Source organism: Giraffa tippelskirchi, chromosome 5 (assembly GCF_054371585.1).
Source record: "Giraffa tippelskirchi isolate mGirTip1 chromosome 5, T2T-mGirTip1v1.2.pri, whole genome shotgun sequence".
Classification (NCBI taxonomy): Eukaryota; Metazoa; Chordata; class Mammalia; order Artiodactyla; family Giraffidae; genus Giraffa; species Giraffa tippelskirchi.
Genome location: NC_137279.1, coordinates 20,344,552 through 20,366,965, shown reverse-complemented (window position 1 = coordinate 20,366,965; position 22,414 = coordinate 20,344,552). Strand labels below are relative to the sequence as shown.

The 22,414-nt window shown below is 38.3% G+C and overlaps 1 protein-coding gene across 7 annotated transcripts in view; it reads left to right on the top strand.

The window, feature by feature from the left end:
* RASAL2 (RAS protein activator like 2) overlaps positions 1-22,414 on the top strand; it is a 384,725-nt gene that overhangs the window by 313,250 nt on the left and 49,061 nt on the right. For all 7 annotated transcript variants that reach the window (XM_081485990.1, XM_081485995.1, XM_081485993.1 and 4 more), the window contains one exon: positions 6,131-6,240. In XM_081485990.1, the coding sequence (XP_081342116.1) occupies positions 6,131-6,240 (110 nt within the window). The remainder of the gene's footprint in view (positions 1-6,130; positions 6,241-22,414) is intronic.

Sequence of the window (22,414 nt, the reverse complement as noted above, 5' to 3'; positions counted from 1 at the left end):
GTCTTTTCAAATGATTGAGCTCTTTGCTTCATGTGGCCAAAGTATTGGAGTTTCAGCTTCAACATCAGTTCTTCCAATGAACACTCAGGACTGATCTCCTTTGGAATGGACTGGTTGGATCTTCTTGCAGTCCAAGGGACTCTCAAGAGTCTTCTCCAACACCACAGTTCAAAAGCATCAATTCCTCGGTGCTCAGCTTTCTTTAGAGTCCAACTCTCACATCCATACATGACCACTGGAAAAACTAGAGCCTTGACTAGACAGACATTTGTTGGCAAAATAATGTCTCTGCTTTTTAATATGCTGTCTAGGTTGGTCATAACTTTCCTTCCAAGGAGTAAGCGTCTTTTAATTTCATGGCTGCAGTCACCATCAGCAGTGATTTTGGAGCCCAGAAAAATAAAGTCAGCTGCTGTTTCCACTGTTTCTCCATCTATTTCCCATGAAGTGATGGGACCAGAGGCCATGATCTCAGTTTTCTGAATGTTGAGTTTTAATCCAGCTTTTTCACTCTCCACTTTCACCTTCATCAAGAGGCTCTTTAGTTCTTCATTTTATGCCATAAGGGTGGTGTCATCTGCATATCTGAGGTTATTGATACTTCTCCCGGCAATCTTGATTCCAGCTTCTGCCTCATCCAGCCCAGCGTTTCTTGTGATGTACTCTGCATATAAGTTAAATAAGCAGGGTGACAATATACATCTTTGACATACTCCCTTTCCTATTTGGAACCAGTCTGTTGTTCCATGTCCAGTTCTAACTGTTGCTTCCTGGCCTGCATACAGATTTCTCAAGAGGCAGGACAGGTGGTCTGGTATTCCCATCTCTTTCAGAATTTTCCACAGCTTAGTGTGATCCACACAGTCAAAGGCTTTGGCATAGTCAATAAAGCAGAAATAGATGTTTTTCTGGAACTCTCTTGCTTTTTTGATGATCCAGCAGATGTTGGCAGTTTCATCTCTGGTTCCTCTGCCTTTTCTAAATCCAGCTTGAACATCTGGAAGTTCACGGTTCACATATTGCTGAAGCCTGGCTTGGAGAATTTTGAGGATTACTTTCCTAGCGTGTGAGATGAGTGCAATTGTGCAGTAGTTTGAGCATTCTTTGGCATTTCCTTTCTTAGGGATTGGAATGAAAACTGACCTTTTCCAGTCCTGAGGCCACTGCTGAGTTTTCCAAATTTTCTGGCATATTGAGTGCAGCACTTTCACAGCATCATCTTTCAGGATTGAAATAGCTCAACTGGAACTCCATCACCTCCACTAGCTTTGTTTGTAGTGATGCTTCCTAAGGCCCACTTGACTTCACATTCCAGGATGTCTGGCTTTAGGTGAGTGATCACACCATCGTGATTATCTGGGTCATGAAGATCTCTTTTGTACAGTTCTTCTCTGTATTCTTGCCACCTCTTCTTAATATCTTCTGCTTCTGTTAGGTCCGTACCATTTCTGTCCTTTATTGAGCCCATCTTTGCGTGAAGTGTTCCCTTGGTATCTCTAATTTTCTTGAAGAGATCTCTAGTCTTTCTCTTTCTATTGTTTTCCTGTATTTCTTTGCACTGATCACTGAGGAAGGCTTTCTTATCTCTCCTTGCTATTCTGCATTCAAATGGGTATATCTTTCCTTTTCTCCTTTTCCTTCGCTTCTCTTCTTTTCACAGCTATTTGTAAGGCATCCTCAGACAGTCATTTTGCTTTTTTGCATTTCTTTTTCTTGGGGATGGCCTTGATCCCTGTCTTGTGTGCAATGTCACAGACCTCTGTCCATAGTTCATCAGGCACTCTATCAGATCTAGTCCCTTAAATCTGTTTCTCACTTCCACTATATAATCATAAGGGATTTGATTTAGGTCATACCTGAATGGTCTAGTGGTTTTCCCTACTTTCTTCAATTTAATTCTGAATTTGACAATAAAGAGTTCATGATCTGAGCCACAGTCTGTTCCTGGTCTTCTTTTTGCTGACTGTATAGAGCTTCTCCATCTTTGGCTGCAAAGAATATAATCAATCTGATTTCAGTGTTGGCCATCTGGTGATTCCATGTGTAGAATCTTCTCTTGTGTTGTTGGAAGAGGGTGTTTGCTATGACCAGTGCGTTCTCTTGGCAGAACTCTATTAACCTTTGTCCTGCTTCATTCTGTACTCCAAGAGCAAATTTGCCTGTTACTTCCAGGTGTTTCTTGACTTCCTACTTTTGCATTCCAGTCCCGTATAATGAAAAGGACATCTTTTTTGTGTGTCAGTTCTAGAAGGTCTTGTAGGTCCTCACAGTACTGTTCAACTTCAGCTTCTTCAGCGTTACTGGTCGGGGCGTAGACTTGGATTACCATGATATTGAATGGTTTGCCTTGGAAACGAACAGAGATCATTCTGTCGTTTTTAAGACTGCATCCAAGTACTGCATTTCGGACTCTTTTATTGACTATGATGGCTACTCCATTTCTTCTAAGGGATTCCTGCCCACAGTAGTAGATATAATGGTCATCTGAGTTAAATTCACCCATTCCAGTCCATTTTAGTTTTCTGATTCCTAGAATGTCGACGTTCACTCTTGCCATCTCCTGTTTGACCACTTCCAATTGCCTTGATTCATGGACCTAACATTCCAGATTCCTATGCAATATTGCTCTTTAGAGCATTGGACCTTGCTTCTATCACCAGTCACATCCACAACTGGGTGTTTTTTTGCTTTGGCTCCATCCCTTCATTTTTTCTTATGTTATTTCTCCACTGATCTCCAGTAGCATATTGGGCACCTACAGACCTGGGGAGTTCATCTTTCAGTGTCCTGTCTTTTTGCCTTTTCATATTGTTCATGGGGTTCTCAAGGCAAGAATACTGAAGTGGTTTGCCATTCCCTTCTCCAGTGGACCACATTCTGTCAGACCTCTCCACCGTGACCCCTCTGTCTTGGGTGGCCCCACACGGCATGGCCTAGTTTCATTGAGTTAGACAAGCTGTGAACCATGTGATCAGATTGGCTAGTTTTCTGTGATTGTGGTTTCAGTCTGTCTGCCCTCTGATGCCCTCTTTCAGCGCCTACCATCTTACTTGGGTTTCTCTTACCTTGGACATGGGGTATCTCTTCAGGGCTGCTCCCGCAAAGCACAGCCACTGCTCCTGACCTTGGACGTGGGGTAGCTCCTGTCAGCCGCTGCTCCTGACCTTGGACATGGGGTATCTCCTCACGGCCTCCGCTCCTGACCTTGGACATGCGGTAGCTCCTCATGGCCACCCGCTCCTGACCTTGGGCGTGGGGTATCTCCTCTTTGCCAATTATACATTAATAGCTGGACAAATCAACTTGCCAATCTTATTTGTCGTTACAACTCGTAATTTACCAACCAAACTAAATCTACTTAACGTATACCCTGTGTGTTGTTCTTCTCATGCTGTGTTCCATATAGTACCCTTGCTCCTCAATACCTCCAAACCCAAATCATGTCTTCCCTCTGGGACCTAGCGTATACCACTTCTTCCATATACTTTCCCTTCATGTCAATAGATGATGCAACCTCATCTTTCTCTAAATTCCTGAAATAATTTCCTATGTACCTCTCTAAAACAATACCATGTTTCATCAATTCTGAGATGTAAATTTTTTCACATTTTAACATCTCTATAGATTATCTTTTAAAACATGCCATTCATCATCAATGTTTTTGAAAGAGAGAATATATCACGATATTTTGTGGAAAAACATTAACAACAACTACTCTTAGTCAAAAAATAGTTTAGAAGAATGAAGAAGCATTAAATACCTTAACCAGTTTTGTGTATGTTCTTTCTTTGTGTACACTATGTGATATATGACAAAACCTGCCAACCTAAGTCATTAAAAAAACAACTTCTTTAATGCAAAATAAAGAGTCTAAGTGATAAGTCATTTTGTTATAGTTTAATTGGCAGCTTTTTTTCTTAGTATACATAAAATAATGGTGTGACAATCACTGGTGTCCTAGATTCAAAGAAATAAGATAGTTTTATTTTGTGATTAAATATGTCAGGCATTATGAACATGTACCTTCCTAATGCATGCTGTATTATAGATATTTATATTTATTTCTAGTTCTGTATTAAACTACAGGCCTTTTGAGGGCAGGGATTTTTTTTAATCTTTGATACCCTTACAATAGCTGTTACAATGCTTTATACCATATACATATAAAATAAATGTTTAATAAATAAATGGATTAAAATATAAAATATGATATAAAAGTCCCACAGAAAGATAAAGTACTATATGAGTGAACATCTACTGATACATTCTCAGTTAACTACTTAACTATAGTTTTGTTAGAAATGTATTTATATATGGTATTTAGTTGGGTCCTTGGGCTGAATCTCAACTTAGGCTCGTGGTTTTTGAACCAATAATAAATGATCCTAATAGAATTCTATAAATTTCAGTCTTGCTTGCTGACTGCATTCATAAGAAAATGTGGTAACTCGTCTTGATCATAGAAGGTAGTAAAGAAAGCCTCTGCCTTGGAGAACAAATGACAGTGACTTTCCCTAATGATGCTAAGATTATACAGGAAACCAGGCAAATGCCTGTCTCTAAGAAATATAGTACTTTTAAAATAGCCTTGTTTTTTTTCCCTCCAATCAATCTCAATACACCTATAATAAAAAACCTGGGAAGTAAAAAACAGCTTAGGGAATTTTGTCTGTGTGGTATTTTCTAGTTTTTACCCTTATTCTTTGGACTACAAGAACAAGAAATAACACAAGCATTTTTCTTCAATCAGCTAAATAGTTCCAATTCTGATTCAAATAAGTAATTTCCATCATTCTCTCGGAGTGCTTATGTGTTTGCAAACTATACTTGGCGTGGAAAAGCAGCGGTAGTCCACTCTGCTGTTCACCGGATATCTCCACTTATCTTTCTGGATTGTACATTCTTTCCCTGTTGAAGTTAGGCGTGGTCATGTGACTTTTTTGTTTAATAAAATGAGACATAAAGCTTTCAGAGCGAGTACAAAATTTCCCAAACTTCCTTTATCCTGCTGCAGCAACTGTAGAAGCACAGAGATGGAGCCACCCTTAGCACAAGACCCTGCGTGAGGACAGCATAGAGCCAGGTCCTCATCATATTTGACCTGCTCAGAAATACATAGTATGTTTGTGTGAGATTATTATTTTGTGTGTGTATGAAATTTATGTGTGGTATTTTGTGTGAGATTATATTATTGTAAAGTTATTAGATAAGTATAACCTATCTTATTGTGATTAATATAGTCTTTACTCCAAAACAGTGGGGTTTAATCTTAACTAAAAGAATATAACAGATTTGATGTGCTGTTATTGGCCTAGTATTTTTTCTTCCTTTTGGAAATATTATTGTACACAGATTCTATAAGCTAATAATATTCATCACCAGGTGATTAGAGTCATTTCCATGCATCAAAATACTTTTATTTGAATTACAATCTTTTGTCAAAACATTTTGAGATACCTCTGTAAGATGTCCTTTCATCTGCCAACAGTAGAATTGTTTCTTAAAAGAAGTGCTCATTGGTGTTCATTCTTGTATTTATTTTTTTATTCAGCAAGCTTTTTTGAATGTCCATTAATTTGCCAGGTGCTAAGACTGGACAATGTTCAAGGCACTTTGGATGGTTTAGTAGAAGTGGCACAAAGTAAGCAGTGGCTAAAAACAATAAGGCACTTTGTTCTTCTGAAGTCTAGGTGCTTCACTGGTTTCATAAATAACATACCAATTTCATTTTAAAATAGTTAAACTATATTTAAAAGTTAACATCATAAATACCATATCCAAGGTGACATAGATCAAATTATGTCACTGTTGAGACCACTAACATATGACCATGAAAGTTAGAAGTTTCTTTGCCATAGCTATTGTAGAAACAGTTTAAGAAATAAGAACTTAAGTGCCATCAAAAAGTCTAATTCTCCCAATTATCTTAGAAGAAAAAAAATTTTAGCACATTACCAAGTGGTTTCCAGCAACTGTGTTTTACAAATTAAAAAATTAAAAGCTGGATTCTGTTTCTGGTCTTCATTATAAGAATCTGAGTAGCTTTCACAAAGGCAGTGCAGACGAGTTAGGAGATAGCAAGGTTCCCCTTTTGTTCTTTTTCCGATCACCTTCTGCCTTTTCATTCTAGGGGTTCTTCAGCAAGCGCCTAAAAGGCTCCATCAAGAGGACCAAAAGCCAATCAAAACTTGACCGAAACACGAGCTTTCGGCTTCCCTCTCTTCGCAATACAGATGACAGGTAGGCGTTCACTTGCTTAAAACACAGAACGCAATTTTACAGTGCATTTTGGTAAGATATTTTGGTCTTCTCTAACTGTGCATCAGTGATAGTCCTAGAGATCTGATAAAGAAATTTACTTTTTTGTCTTGCTTATATTGAGGCACAGTACAAAATATTAGCTTACATACCAAACCAGTTTAAAAATCTTATAATATTGGAGAGTGTGCAGATACCTAAGAACTAATTTAAGAGTCAGTTGTGCTATTTCTGTTGAATTGTGTTCTAGTGGTCCAAGGTGTATCTTTCTTCTGCAGAATGGCTTTAAGGGATTCTGATGGCTATAGCTAACATTTTCTGAGCACTATACTAAGTGCCTTATATACTTTATCTTGTTTAATCTTTAGAATAACCCTGTAAGAGAAATACTAATATTATCACCATTTTACAGATGATAAGTCTGAGAAACAGAGGTTCCAAGGGTTATACTGCTTGGTAAATAGCAAAAATGGTATTTAAACTTGGGCAACTTTGCTCTGAGTCCATGGTCTTCACTGCTGTCTTGTTCTTTGTGTATACTATATGGACTCGGCCTTATTAATTTACAGTCACATCTAGAAGGCATGTATGAAAAGGAAGCCTTGAGATTTCTCTGGTGGTCCAGTGGCCAAGACTCTGCTCCCAATACAGGGGGCCCAGGTTCGATCCCTGGTCAGGGAACTAGATCCCACATGCTACAACTAAAGATTCCACATGCCTCAATGAAGATCAAAGCTCCTGCATGCCACAACTAAGAACCAGCACTGCCAAATAAATAAGTAAAAAAAAAAATTTTTTTTTAAAAAGGAAGCCTGGATTTCAGTAATTAGGACTACCAGCTTGAGCAAACCTCACATGCATAGCTCTCTAAGGAAAGCAGCCTTCTAAAATGATTGAATGTATGCTAGGACACATTTGTAATAATTCATATCTCCACAATGTTCAAAATTTAGGAAATGGTACTCTTGTGTCTTGACACATCACCACCATCACCAGTGTTTATTGAGTGCTTACTCTGTGCCAAGTATTTTTAATGTAGTCTCTCATGTAATGCAACCCTAGATACTATTTTACAGATGAGGAACTAAGGCAAAAGAGGTTGAGAAGCGTGCCCATAGTCACACAGCTAATTAGTAGAGCTTAGATTTAAACTTTTGTCTGCCTTTCATAATGATCCTCCTATTTATACTTGGGTGTTTCTTTTTCTTTTCAGTAATAAGTCCATTATTTCCAGCTACCTGCATAATAAATAGAAATATAGATTGTAATCTCATAATTGCAGATTATAGACTTGCCAGGCAGTGAGTGACTCTCATTTTATAAAGTAACTTTTCCCCTATACTGAGTTAATGAGAGACTACTGCTTTATCAGCTCTTCTTATCCCTGAACCACTTTAGAGATGTTCTGTGAGATTTGCAAGTATGTTCAGTTGCAGTGCAATTGTATTGTTAGATATCTCTTTTATACCTCTTTGTTAAAGGGTAATCATTAAAAAAATCTTTTATTCTCATATTTTTCCTTAGATTCCTATTATTCTACAACTTTCATCATTGTAAGAATTCAAATAATTTTATAAATAAGTCTCAGTAAAATAGAATGACAAAATTTTTCAGAATATTGGTTTTTAAGGACAAGGATATGGTATAGCAACTAAAACATTCCTAATTCAATCGCCAGTTCCTTAAACTCTGTAGCATCCCGTATAAACTTAGGAGACAAGGAGATATATTTTATAGGTGTACTTTATTTTTTAAACTTGCACTAAATATCACTTTCTCAATTTCAAACCAAATGCTCTCTCCTATTCTGTTTTGCTTTAGGTGGCCTAAAGGAATTCTTGGATTGAATTACCAAGAGATAATATAATATTCTCCTGGGGTCTGCTATTGCTATTATATAGGCAGTGTGTTTTCAGCCTTTCCAATGATTTAAATTCCTTATATGTGACTTCCATGCTATTCTGCTTCAGTCAATAGTAGTATCTTCCTGGCTCAAATACAGCATAATAAAAAAAGTGCTAGTAAATCTCAAATATTAGATAATCCTTTTTGTCTTTCAAATCCATTTATAGAGGTTTTCTAAACAAATTTTTCAGAAACTTTATTCTTCTTGTATAGGAATATACTCACTAGAAGTTTGAATATATCACAGTTCAAAAAAAAAAAAAAAGACCCTCTTGCCGTCAGATCATCTGAAAACACAGTTAAGTAAAACTAAGGTACAAGATCTTAATCAACTGAGTTCTTCAAGTCGGTAACCTTAGTGGTGTCATTAAGAGATTTTTCCAAAGACCCTTGGTCTTGTGTCATATGCATCAGTTGCTGAAATCAGGCCATTTTTTCCAAAATGGTATGTGGTGTCTAAATCGTAAGTAGAAAAACATTTCTATTCTTACAGCAAGTCTGCAGAAACTCTAGGCAAACCTAGTAAGCAGCCCCTTTTTGCAGTTTCTAAATTGTACTGTAAAATGCTTGTGTCTTTGTGTAAAAGAAGAAAGTTTCAATACATTAAGTACAGCTTAAAAAATAAAAGTCCCTCTTCACCTTCATTTTCTTCCCATATAAATAACCTCATTAACAGTTTGTATATTTTCAAACCTTTTTTAAAAAATCCATACATAAATGCTGCTGCTAAGTCGCTTCAGTCGTGTCCGACTCTGCGCGACCCCATAGACGGCAGCCCACCAGGCTTCGCCATCCATGGGATTCTCCAGGCAAGAATACTGGAGTGGGTTGCCATTTCCTTCTCCAGTGCATGAAAGGGAAAAGTCAAAGTGAAGTCACTCAGTCGTGTCCGACCCTTAGCGACCCTGTGGACCATAGCCTACCAGGCTCCTCCGTCCATGGGATTTTCCAGGCAAGAGTATTGGAGTGGGGTGCCATTGCTTTGTATATTTTGCTTGTTTTCATAAAGCTGGTGTTGTTGGTCTTTAGTCAGTGAGTCGTGGCTGACTCTTGTGACCCATGGACTGTAGCCCACCAGGGTTCTCTGTCCATGGGATTTCCCAGGCAAGAATACTGGAGTGGGTTGCCATTTCCTTCTCCAGAGGATCTTCCTGACCTAGGGATCGAACCCAAGTCTCCTGCATTGCAGGCAGATTCTTTACCACTGAGCCACCAGGGAAGCCTTTTACATAAGTGGGATCATATTATATGTATTACTTTGTGACTTCACTTTATAGAATAAATATTTTGGACAACTTTATGTCAGTCATATAAATCTATGTAAATCTTCTTAACAGTAACAGTTTTTTGTAACGTGTACTTCACTTCCCTGCTGATGAATATTTTGTTTCTCCATTTATGGGCATAAAATAGAGATGTAATGACCATTTTTGTTATGTGCCTTTCTCTCCTTATGTGATGGGGTTAGATTTCTGAAGAAGAACTACTAGTATGAAGTATATACAATATCAAGTTGTTCTTCAGAAAAGTTGTGCTAATTTCCATTCCCACCCATAGATTAGGATCACTTTTATCCATGGATAATTAACAAGGTCCTATTGTATAGACAGGGAACTAGATTCAATATGCTGTGATAAACCATAATGGAAAACACTATTAGGAAAAATATATATATATATATATATATATATATATGTATATAAAACTAAGTCACTTTGTTGTACAGCAGAAATTAATACAACATTGTACAGCAACTATACATCAATATTAAAAATTACTTTTATCCTTCAAACAACCATTACATTTTATCAGTATGATGGATGAATAGAAATAGTAAACACATGTACAATATGTACTGGGCTTCCCGGATAGCTCAGCGGTAAAGAATCTGCCTTCAGTGCAGGAGACCCAGGTTCTATCCCTGGGTGGTGAAGATCCCCTGGAGGAGGGCATGGCAACCCATTCCAGTATTCTTGCATGGAGAATCCCTGGACAGAGGAGCCTGGCAGGCTACAATCCATAGGGTCACAAAGATTCTGACACAACTGAAGCGACTTAGCACTTACACACACAGTATGTACTATGTGTCAAACACTGGTCTAAGCACTTCACATAAATGAACTCATTTAATCATTATAACAACCCTAGTTACATTCATGACCTCATTTTGAAGATGAGAGAACTGAAACAGAGAAATGAGTGAATTGCACAATGTCACACATCAGAAAATGGCAGTACTGTGATTCATATTCAAGAATTCTAGCTCTGAAGTATACATTCTTAACTTTATGCTGTATTGCCCCTCACAAAAAAGGCAGGTAGCAGACATTTCTTTGTTTTAATTTCTATTCCCTAATGCCTAGTAAGTTGAACATCTTTTCAGAAGTTTTCTTCTTCTATGACTTGCTTATTGATCCCTTTGCCCATTTTCTATTGAGCTATTTGTCATTTATCTAATGGTTTGGAGTAGTCCTTTATTATTATGAGGGATTGTAAGCCACTATTACTCATATTGTTAAATTTTTCTTCCAGTCAGTTACTTGTGTTTTAAAATCATGTCTCTAGATTATATAGAAGTTTTAGATTTTCATTTGGTCCAACATGTCAGTCTTTGTGAGCTTAACTGTCCAAATTTGACCAGAACTCTGAACTCAAGAAGCCAGGGATCTCTTTCTCATTAAATTTCTCATTATAATGCTGTTCAGTTCACTTTCTCTCTCTCCTTCAAGAGGAATAAATATTCTATCTGGGGTATCAGAAGGATAATGAAGTAGTGATCATGATATTTTGAATTTTTCAAGGTTTTTGATAACTACAAACCTTATCTGGCACTCAATACATTATAAAAATGTAAAATTATTCTCATGAGGTCTGAGTTACTGCTTAAAGATGGCAGAAAAGCAGTTGTAAATGAGTCCTTTTCATCTAAACAAGGTTTACTATATGTGATCAGTAAGCTTTTCTGTGCAAAAGACTATAAGGTTATTTTAACATGCAGACTTAATTGATCAAAAAGACCCTGCAGGTCTGTTTAGCCAATGATCTGCAAGTCATAAACTCTGCTGTAAGGCCCTAATGGAATTTGGTGCCAAGGTTGCCTTGGGGATCAATTTATAATGATTCTTAAACTCAGAATATCCTTTGTGAAATTGTGGGGCATAGAGGTAAGAAGTAAAATGTTGCCAAATAATACTTCTAAAAACCAAATATCTTGTCACACAGTAACATAGGTAATTGTGAGAGTCAAGTACAGAGTAGAAACCCATGTGCTACCAGGGAATGTAGAGAAGTAAGGACAAGGCCCCAGCCTTAAGGAGTCCACAGAAGAAGTAAATATCCAAGAAGAAATGGTGTATAGGAGGTAAGACTACTTCTTGTTGGGTGGATCAGGAAAGACCTTAGCGGGCAGTGGCAGTGAGTTACACCTTAAAAAAGCAGGTATAATTTGAACCGAGAAATAGACACATGGAGACAGTACTCTTCAGGATGGAAATAATGAGCAAAAGAAGAGAGCAGGGAATTACAGAGTTTGAAAAGTAACCCCCCCAGAACTCTGGAAAGATCCAGCTCCAAAAGGCTAGCAGCCAGGCTTACATTTATCACAGAGCAAATTTGAGAAACTCAACCAGATAAAAAGATACCAACATTTATGTTCCCCCATTACAATTTCAGCTGGTAATCCTACTCCTAATTATATCCAAGAGAAGTGAAAACATATGTCCCCACAAACACTTGTACATGAATGTTCATAAGCGTTATTTATAATAGCCAAAAATGATAATGACCCAAATGTCCATCAACTGATGAATGGATATACAAAAGATGATATATCCACATAATACAGTATTATTCAGTCTTAAAAAAAGGATGGAGTACTGATACATGCTACAGTATGGATAAACCTTGAAAACTTTATGCAAAGTGAAAGAAGCCAGTCACAAAAGACCACAGAATGTACAAATCCATTTATGTGAAATGTCCAGAATAGGCAAATCTATGAAGACAGTAGATTAATGGCTTCTAGAGGCTGGGGGTATAGGGCAGGGAAGTGATGAATGAAAAATGACTGCTAATGGACATGAGGTTTCTTTTTTGGAGTGATGAAATGTTTTAAGCTTAGACTGTGGTAATAATTGCACAATTCTGAGTATACTGAAAATGGTGCACTTTAAATGGGTAGATTTTATGGTATGTTAATTATATCTCAATAAAGATGTTAAATTACTTTTTAAAAAACATCTGGCCAGGAAGTACTCTGCAATGAAGCTCATTAATCTGTAAGCTGTATTCCAGCACACAGTTTCCATTGAGTTCTTTAGTGCTTTAAAATAAAGACAGATGGCCAAGAATCTCCAGATATTGAGGAAATTCTTCACCATGAAAGGCAGGAGGAAAAACAAATAAATAGGAGAGAGAAAACAGAACTCAGAAGACACAGAGACAATGTACAAAGCCAAAAACAACTTCAAAGCATAATCAGTTCAGTTCACTCGCTCAGTCATGTCCGACCCTTTGTGACCCCATGAACTGCAGCACACCAGGCCTCCCTGTCCATCACTAACTCCCCAAGTCCACCCAAACCCGTGTCCATCGAGTCGGTGATGCCATCCAGCCATCTCATCCTCTGTCATCCCCTTCTCCTCCTGCCCCCAATCTTTCCCAGCATCAGGGTCTTTTCCAGTGAGTCAGCTCTTCGCATCAGGTGGCCAAAGTATTGGAGTTTCACCTTCAACATCAGTCCTTCCAGTGAACACCCAAGACTGATCTCCTTTAGGATGGACTGATTGGATCTCCTTGCAGTCCAAGGGACTCTCAAGAGTCTTCTCCAACACCACAGTTCAAAAGCATCAATTCTTCGGCACTCAGCTTTCTTTATACTCCAACTCTCATATCCATATATGACCACTGGAAAAACCGTAGCCTTGACTAGACGGACCTTTGTTGACAAAGTAATGTCTCTGCTTTTTAATATGCTATCTAGGTTGGTCATAACTTTCCTTCCAAGGAGTAAGCATCTTTTAATTTCATGGCTGCAATCACCATCAGCAGTGATTTTGGAGCCCAGAAAAATAAAGTCAGCCACTCTTTCCACTGTTTCCCCATCTATCTGCCATGAAGTGACGGGACCAGATGCCATGATCTTAGTTTTCTGAATGTCGAGCTTTAAGCCAACTTTTTCACTCTCCTCTTTCACTTTCATCAAGAGGCTCTTTAGTTCTTCTTCACTTTCTGCCATAAGGGTGGTGTCATCTGCATATCTGAGGTTATTGATATTTCTCCCAGCAATGTTGATTCCAGCTTGTGCTTCCTCCAGCCCAGCATTTCTCATGATGTATTCTGCATATAAGTTAAATAAGCAGGGTGACAATATACAGCCTTGACGTACTCCTTTTCCTGTTTGGAACCAGTCTGTTGTTCCATGTCCAGTTCTAACTGTTGCTTCCTGACCTGCATACAGGTTTCTCAAGAGGCAGGTCAGGTGGTCTGGTATTCCCATCTCTTGAAGAATTTTCCATAGTTTATTCTGATCCACACAGTCAAAGGCTTTGGCATAGTCAATGAAGCAGAAATAGATGTTTTTCTGGTACTCTCTTGCTTTTTCGATGATCCAACGGATGTTGACAATTTGATCTCGGGTTCCTCGGCCTCTTCTAAAGCCAGCTTGAACATCTGGAAGTTCACAGTTCACATATTGCTGAATCCTGGCTTAGAGAATTTTAAGCATTACTTTACTAGCGTGTGAGATGAGTGCAATTGTGCGGTAGTTTGGGCATTCTTTGGCATTGCCTTTCTTTGGGATTGAAATGAAACTGACCTTTTCCAGTCCTGTGGCCACTGCTGAGTTTTCCATATTTGCTGGCATATTGAGTGCAGCACTTTCATAGCATCATCTTTTAGGATTTGAGATAGCTCAACTGGAACTCCATCACCTCCACTAGCTTTGTTCATGTGATGCTTCCTAAGGCCCACTTGACTTCACATTCCAGGATGTCTGGCTCTAGGTGAGTGATCACACCATCGTGATTGTCTGGGTCGTGAAGAACTTTTTCGTACAATTCTTCTGTGTATTCTTGCCACCGCTTCTTAATATCTTCTGCTTCTGTTAGGTCCCTACCATTTCTGTCCTTTAATGAGCCCATCTTTGCATGAAATGTTCCCTTGGTATCTCTAATTTTCTTGAAGAGATCTCTAGTCTTTCCCATTCTATTGTTTTCCTCTATTTCTTTACATTGATCACTGAGGAAGGCTTTCTTATCTCCCCTTGCTATTCTTTCAAAAGATAAGGTTGTGCATCTATGAAACAATAATATGCTGTAAGAAAAGGAACCTCACTAAAACAAGAAAGAGAGTTTGAAAATTAAAATATGTAAGCTAAAGTCAAGGCAGTTTCCCAGAATGTGGAACAGAAAATGAGAAAATCAGTCCAGAAGATTCTAATAAAAGAAGAGTTTTCTTAGAAAAGTTTGAAGAGAAAACTGTCAAAGAAATAATACAAGAAAATTTCTGAAAACAAGAAAATATAAATGTACATATTGAAAAGGCTACCATATTCCCAGTGAGTGAAAAATAACAAGACTTTCCAACACACACACACACACACACCAGTTCACGTTATCATGAAAGAGCACAATACCAAGGCTTAAAAAATATCTTAAAAGCTTCTAGAAAGAAAAATTAGGTTACATACAAAGGAGGTATGAAAGGATTGCATTACAGTTCTCAATAGAATATTCAAAATCAAAAGTCACTGGAGCAGTGTTGTCAAAATTCTGAGTGGAGGTTATTTTCAACCCAGTATTCCATACACAAGATAATCCTTGAGTGTCAAATGGGGAGTTTGGATTTTATTGTATAAGCAGTGGGGGGACATTAACCATTTTTGAGCAAGGAAGTGACCTGATTAGCCTCGTGTCATGTATAGATTAATCCAGCAGTGGAATTTCACATGACTTGGTTTGCAGAGACTAACTTTGGGATTCCAATTAAGGAGGAGGTGGGGAAAGAGCTATTTTAAGAAATAAGGAAGGCTCTGAAGAGGGTAGTTGGCAGTGGGAATGAAGAATCAAGACAAGATAGGAGAACATTTTAGAGGCAAAATCAATAGAATGTCACAGTCATTATTGTTCCAAAGCCATCTAATCAGATAAAAGCCAGTAAAGTGATTTCCTAGAATCAGTATCGGCAGCATTTTCACATTAAAGCCATGTCATGTGAAAGGGTGTAGGGACAGGATGACTCTGATATGTCTACCTTTTGTTGAAACACACTTTGAAAAGTTTTAAAAATTTGAAATTGTTGAAAAACCGTGGTCATACCACATTGTCAGGCATTCCAGGATTTTGAATGCCGATCAGGTTGCCAACCTTGCTCTGGAAGTGCTACTTAAATTTATCAATGTCTTGAGGTAAAGGTAAGCACATGGAATAGAATTTTCTCAATTCCTTCAAATGTCCTTCAAGTAAAATCCTCTGCAGTAATGCCTTCAATTCTGAGACTCACTGATAAAAATATGGTTTTAAAGTCTGCTTATTCTCTGTCAGGAGATATTTAAGAGTAACTGTAGTGTTCATTTGTAGGATATATATATTCAGCTTCTTCTGTTTCTCCTGATTAGAACCAATTTTTTAACTCTCTTTCTTTTTAATTCATATACTGACAAGAAGTTAGAGGGTCTTGCAAGCACTTCCCCCAATAGTGTATGTGTTTGCTCAGTCGCTAAGTCATGTCCAATTCTTTCTGACCCCATGGACTGTAGCCCACCACGCTCCTCTGTTCATGGGATTTTCCAGGCAAGAATACTGGAATGGGTTGCCATTTCCTCCTCCAGGAGATCTTCCCAACCCAGGGACCGAACTCACATTACCTGCATTGGCAGGTGCATTCTTTACCACTGAGCCACCTGGGAAGCCCAGTGATATAACTGTAGTATAATATCAAAACCAAGTAATTGACGTTGATACTGGACTACAGACTTTATTCAGTTTTCACCAATTTTTATATGCACTTATTTGTGTGTGTTTATAGGTCTGTGCAGCTTAACCCTACATATAGATTTGTGTAACCACCACCATCACAATCGAGATACAGAATTATTCCATTACCAGAAAAGAACTCTGCTACTCTTTACAGTCATACCCTCCTCTCTACACCTATCCCTGTCCCCTACCAACCACTTTTTGTTTTCTACCTCTATGGTTTTATTATTTCAAGTGTTACATAAATGGAATTGTATAATGTATACCCATTTAAGAGTGCCATTTTTTTCACTAAATAAAATGCCCTTGAAGTCCCTCCAAATTGTTGCATCTGTTAATAGTTTGTTCCTTGTTATTGCTGAGTAGTATTCTATTGTATGGATGTATCAAAGTTAAACCAACCACCCACTGGAGAACATTGGTTTCTAGTTTTTAGCTATTAGGAATAAAGCCTCTATAAACGGTTGTGTACACATAAGTTTTCATTTCTCTACAGTAAATACACAGGCGTGGAATTGCTAGATTGTATAAATACTTGCTTAGGTTAATAAGAAACTGCCGAGCTATTTTGCAGAGTACCTGTACAATTTTACATTTCTACCAGCAATTTTATGGGGGGGCGGGTGTGTGTGTCCATGTCCCTGTCCGAAGAGATTTTCACCTAAGTTTTCTTCCAAAGATTTTGTGATTTTTAGCTTTTATGTTTAAGTTTACAATTCATTTAGTTTATCTATGGTTACTGTAAATAAAGGTCTTGACCCAGAGCGTATGGGTGTTCTCTCCAAATAGTAATCAAAACCGCCTACTTAACCCAGCCAAACAAATTGCAGAGAATGTGTCTGGTTTGGGAGAAGGAAGTGTTATAAACTACTTACTTCTCTCTTCATCTACTCTTCCCATCCAGCTTAACTACCCATGGTTTTAGGTACTCTACAGATTTGGGGCAATGGGAGACAGAAAGGCGGGGAAAGGGAATAAGAAAACAGTAAATACTATTTGCATGTGTGAAGTTGCTTCAGTCTTGTCTGATTCTTTGCAACCCTATGGACTGTAGCCCATCGGGCTCCTCTGTCCACGGGATTCTCCAGGCAAGAGTACTGAAGTGGGTTGCCATACCTTCCTTCAGGGGACCTTCCCGAGCCAGAGATCAAACCTGTGTCTCTGTTTCCTGCGTTGGCAGACGGGTTCTTAACCACTAGTGCAACCTGGGAAGCCCAAAACTGTCTTAGCCTTCCATAATGCTCTCTGAGCCTGGCAGATGTTTAACACTGACTCTTCTATCATGGGGTGCTTTGGGGAATTCTTCAAGAATATATCATATCTGAGGAACTCTCACCTATGGTTTTTGTTTTTGTTTTTTGAGTTTAGTGGGTACATTTTTATTCTAGGTATTCATTTGCAACTCCTTCCACAGTTTCTAGGTAGGAATTGCTGTTCTAGTTTCTACCCTTCTAGGTCTCTGGTCCACAGGAAATATCCATGAATTTTCTACCCTGACAAACCTCTAAGATTGCAGCCTTATGTAAAAGTATCAACTTGGGCTCTGCTACTGAAAGTTAGCCATTTCCCATCCTCTAGATTTCCCAGGTTAAATCAACCCCCACTTTGTATGCATTCCCTACCTAAACCCCTTATGTGTGTTTGGGGGAGGTGGGTAGCTGGGAGGCGTGAGCCTCACAGCTTTCTCCAAAAATTCTCCCTCAAAGAATCCTTTCCCTTCTCCATACTCACCACTTTTTATAGTCTTGTTCTGACCGAGAGGTTCAAGGTAATGGAATTCATTCCAAAACTTTTCCTTTGTAAATTCTGTAGTTTGTCTGATACTTTACTTTGGCATGCAATATCTGTTTTATCTTAGAGTCTCAATTTGAAACTTCACTTTTAATATCTAATCACACATGTATATAATGCTTTCATTAATCTACAATCTTCAGCATAACCTACAGGCAGGAATATGGCTCTGTCTGTTCCCTGTCAGCATTATTACCTGCCACTCCTACCAGAAGTCTGTCATTTACTTACTGTACTGTTCATATGTCTCTACTTTTAGTCTTGCTGCCCTCTCTGTCCCCCAAACCATTTCCTATTCCTACACCTTGTCCTTTGACAGGCTTACCTCTAATTCATACTGATGCAACAATACCCTAGTTAGGAGTTATATGCTTCCTAATTTCTTTCCCTTGTTCTTCCTATGCATCATCCTAAACTAAGCACCTACCCCACATACCCACCTGTGACCAAGTGTATACACCTTATTATAGGACTGACTACTTTCTATTGAATTTATCTTTGCATGTTTGTGCTTACCACAACAGATGGGAAGTTCTGCAAGTAGACACACGATCTTTGTATCCCCACCCCCCTACCACAATGCCTGTCCTATTACGATACTTAATTTCTTGGCCTGAAACAAAAGGTAAGAATCCAAACAAATTCTAGATAATAAAGAAGAATCTCCTTCAATATGGTGTACTTAGGTAGAATGACAGCTTCTCAGAAATTATTGGATTCCAGGCCATTAATTAATCAATACAGTCTAGCTATAGATTAGTTTCCCTTACTAGTGTTTACTGGTATGGGCCAATTAAGGAGCCCTTAGTTTTGTGGGCTAGAATCCAACTGAAGTTTCTGATTATATCACAATAGCATTTTAATTCACTCAGACTACTTTATCTTAGTAGAAAAAATTTATTTCCATACAGTTATTCCTTCTGTCTTCGTATTCTTCCAGCAAAGAATAATTCAAGAATAGCCATCCTAACCTCAACCAGATAAATAGTTTATATAAAATGAACTAATGCATGTACTATCGCTGTGAAAAACTGTGTTTGCAGTGATAGTCCTATTTGTATGGTACTAGAGTTTATGAGACATTTGTAAAATCATAGATGATTGCATTTGATTCTCACAATAACTGTGGGAAGTATAGGACCAGAAATCATTATCTATATTTTACAAATGAGATAACTAAGGCTCAGAAAGAATAAATTATTTGTTCCATGTCGCATGGCTAGTGAGTGATTTGAGCAGGCATAAATACATCGGGCTTTTGGCTCCAAGTGGATTGCCTTTTCCGTTATACTCTTTGTTGCATGTGTTGAGAAAATTATTGAGAAAGGAGAAAAAAAGGGAAAAATCATGCACACACATACACATATGCACAAACATACTGAAAACAACTCTTATTAAGAGTAGATTACCATGCAGTAATAATTAATGGGTCATTATATTTTCACAATTTGGTAAAATGTAAAGCAAACTCCCTACTATGCTCCTATCATCGTCCCTTCCCTCCAAATCCAAGTGGAAAGGATGAAAAATTAAAATAAAAGTAGAAGAAACTATAGGCTGGATTTCTTATGCTCTTGGAATGGAAGAACTTTTTCTAAACATAAACTGGAGAAAATAATTAAACTATGGACAGAAAAAATGCTAATTTCATTAATTTACAAATAGTATTTGCATATCAGTTAAATAGTATTTGCATATCAGTTAAATTCAGCAATTAGAAAAATGGTCTAAGAACATAAAATAACATTTCATAATTCACAGAATAGAGAACTGAAGTTGATTGTATATTGATATACATTTAAAATGTGCTCAACCTCATCATTTAAAGAAATTCATATTAAAGCAATTAATGAAATGCTACTTTTTACCAGTTATACTGCCAAGGATATTTGAAATTCAGCCCTGTGTCATTTTGGTGGTGATAGCATGTAGAAACATGAATTATTGGTGTGAATTTAAGTTGATACTATCTATTATGGAGGATAAATTAGCATTATCAAAACTTTAAATGTGTGTGCCCTGTGATCTAGCCGTTTCACATTTGGAAGTTTAAACCATGAATACATGCACTTGTGCTTCAAAGTATATGTATTAAGATACTTTTTGAACCTGGGTGATAATCACCAAAAAAAGAAAAGAAAAAGAAAAAAAATGTAGATGGTTGTCAATTATTGCTTAAAGTTCTATAAGCCAATATAAGGGAGTACAGAGTGATCATTAAAAAGAGGCAAGTTATATCTATATTTTCCAGTGTGGACGGAATTCCAAAATATACTCTTAAAGGAAAAAAGTGGTAGAATTCCATTTGTGTGTGTATACATACACATACACACACATATGTATATGTATACAAAGTTGGTTGTCTATGTACAAAAAATTTCTAGGAGGATCACAAAAAAATCATCAATAGTATTTTCTCTAGGAGATTGAGGGAGGTACCATTATTTATATTTTTCACCTTCTACCCTTCTGAGCTCTTGGAATTTATTACCAAGAGCATGTATTACTTTATTATTTAAGAGGGAAAAAATGATTAACTAGAGAAAACCTTCTTTAGTGCCGTTTCAGCCTCATCCCTCCTTGTAGCTTTTCCCAGTTGCCAGCCCTTCATCATCAGGCTTCATGAGTTAGTCTTCGCTTTCTCACATCCCATGCATCTCCTTAGCCCTCTGCAGTCTCATCTTTATCCTCGTCATTTCACTGAAACTGCTCTTGCCAAAGCCTCCAATTATCTCTCAGTTCATATACCCAGTGGCTACTATTAATATTTTAACACCCTCTATAATGTGCAGTGATGGACAGCCCATCCTTTTTAAGAGTTCTCGTCCCTGGGTTTTTATGATACTTGAGTCTCCTGGTTTCCTTCTGTCTTTAAGATTCTTCAGTCTCTTTCACTTTTGTAGATTTAAATGTTAGCATTTCTCAGGTTATTTTCTTAGGACCTTTTGTCAGTCTGCATATTCTCTTTCAGTATTCACATTGTCTTAGCCTGTTGAGGCTGCTATAATAAAACATCATAGGCTGGGTGGCTTATAATCAACAGAAATTTATTTCTCACAGTTCTAGAGGCTGTGAAGTCCAAGATGAAGGTCCTGGCAGATTCAGTGTCTGGTAGGGACCTGCTTCCTAGTTCAAAAGCCTTTCTTTTCTCTGTGTCCTCAGACCAGGGGAATGGGTGATAGGCCTTTCTGGGGTCTATTTTATAAAGGATCTCTCTGGGGTTTATTTTATAAAGGCACTAATCCCCTTCATGGGTTTCCCTTGTGGCTCAGCTGGTAAAGAATCCACCTGCAATGCCTGAGACCTGGGTTCGATCCCTGGGTTGGGAAGATCCTCTGGAGAAGGGAAAGGCTACCCACTCTAGTATTCTGGCCTGGAGAATTCCAAGGACTGTACAGTCCATGGGGTCACAAAGAGTCAGACATGATTGAGCAACTTTCACTTTCACTTTCAATCCTCTTCATGGGGGTGCCCCGTCCTGACCTGATCACCTCCCAAAGGTCATACTTCCTAATAGAGTCATATTGGAGGTTAGTAATTCAACATAGATTGGGGGGAACACAGTCTGAAGCAAACGTCTACTCTCATAGAAACCTCAAACTTGTACTAAACTTGATTTTATTTCCACCCTTGCCTCAACCAGCATTACCTCTCACTTCCCATCTCTGGAAAGGAGTTTACCATTTTTCTACTGAGTGACTCAGCCTTGACTCTGCCACCTCACTGATGTCCCCAGGATTGCAGTCATTAAGGCCTGTTTACCTCCTAGTGAAGTGAAAGTTGCTTAGTTGTATCCAACTCTTTGTGACCCCATAGACTGTAGCCCACCAGGCTCCTTTGTCCTTGGAATTTTCCAGGCCAGAATTCTGGAGTGGGAAGCCTTTCCCTTCTCTAGGGCATCCCAATCCAGCGGTCGAACCCCGGTCTCCTGCATTGCAGGCAGATTCTTTATCATCTGAGCCACCAGCGAAGCCCAAGAATACCAGAATGGGTAGCCTATCCCTTTTCCAGTGGATCTTCCCAACCCAGGAGGCCAACCGGGGTCTACTGCATTGCAGGCAGATTTTTTACCAACTAGACTATCAGGGGAGCCCTATTTACCTTCTAATTACCACCCAAATCCATTTACTTCTTTCACATTTCTGCTGTTCTAGTTCATGATCTTTACTCAGATTACTGTCATAATCTAGAGCCAGTTTAGATCTATGAGTCTAAACCTTTCATTATTTCTCTCCCGTCTCTGTACCCCTTTCTCCACTTTTTAGCCAAAGTATACTTTACTCAGATACACATTTGATCTTGTCATTCATCCTCCACCACTCACAACCTTTCTATGTTCATTCACTGGTTTTGTGATCAAATTGGAACACCCATGTTACTACTGGTCCCATCATAGTGTCTCTCAGGCCTCATTATTCCCCACTCCTCTTCTCTCAGCCCCAGCACAAATCCACCCTGTACCAGAGCCACACTGCTGAATTCTC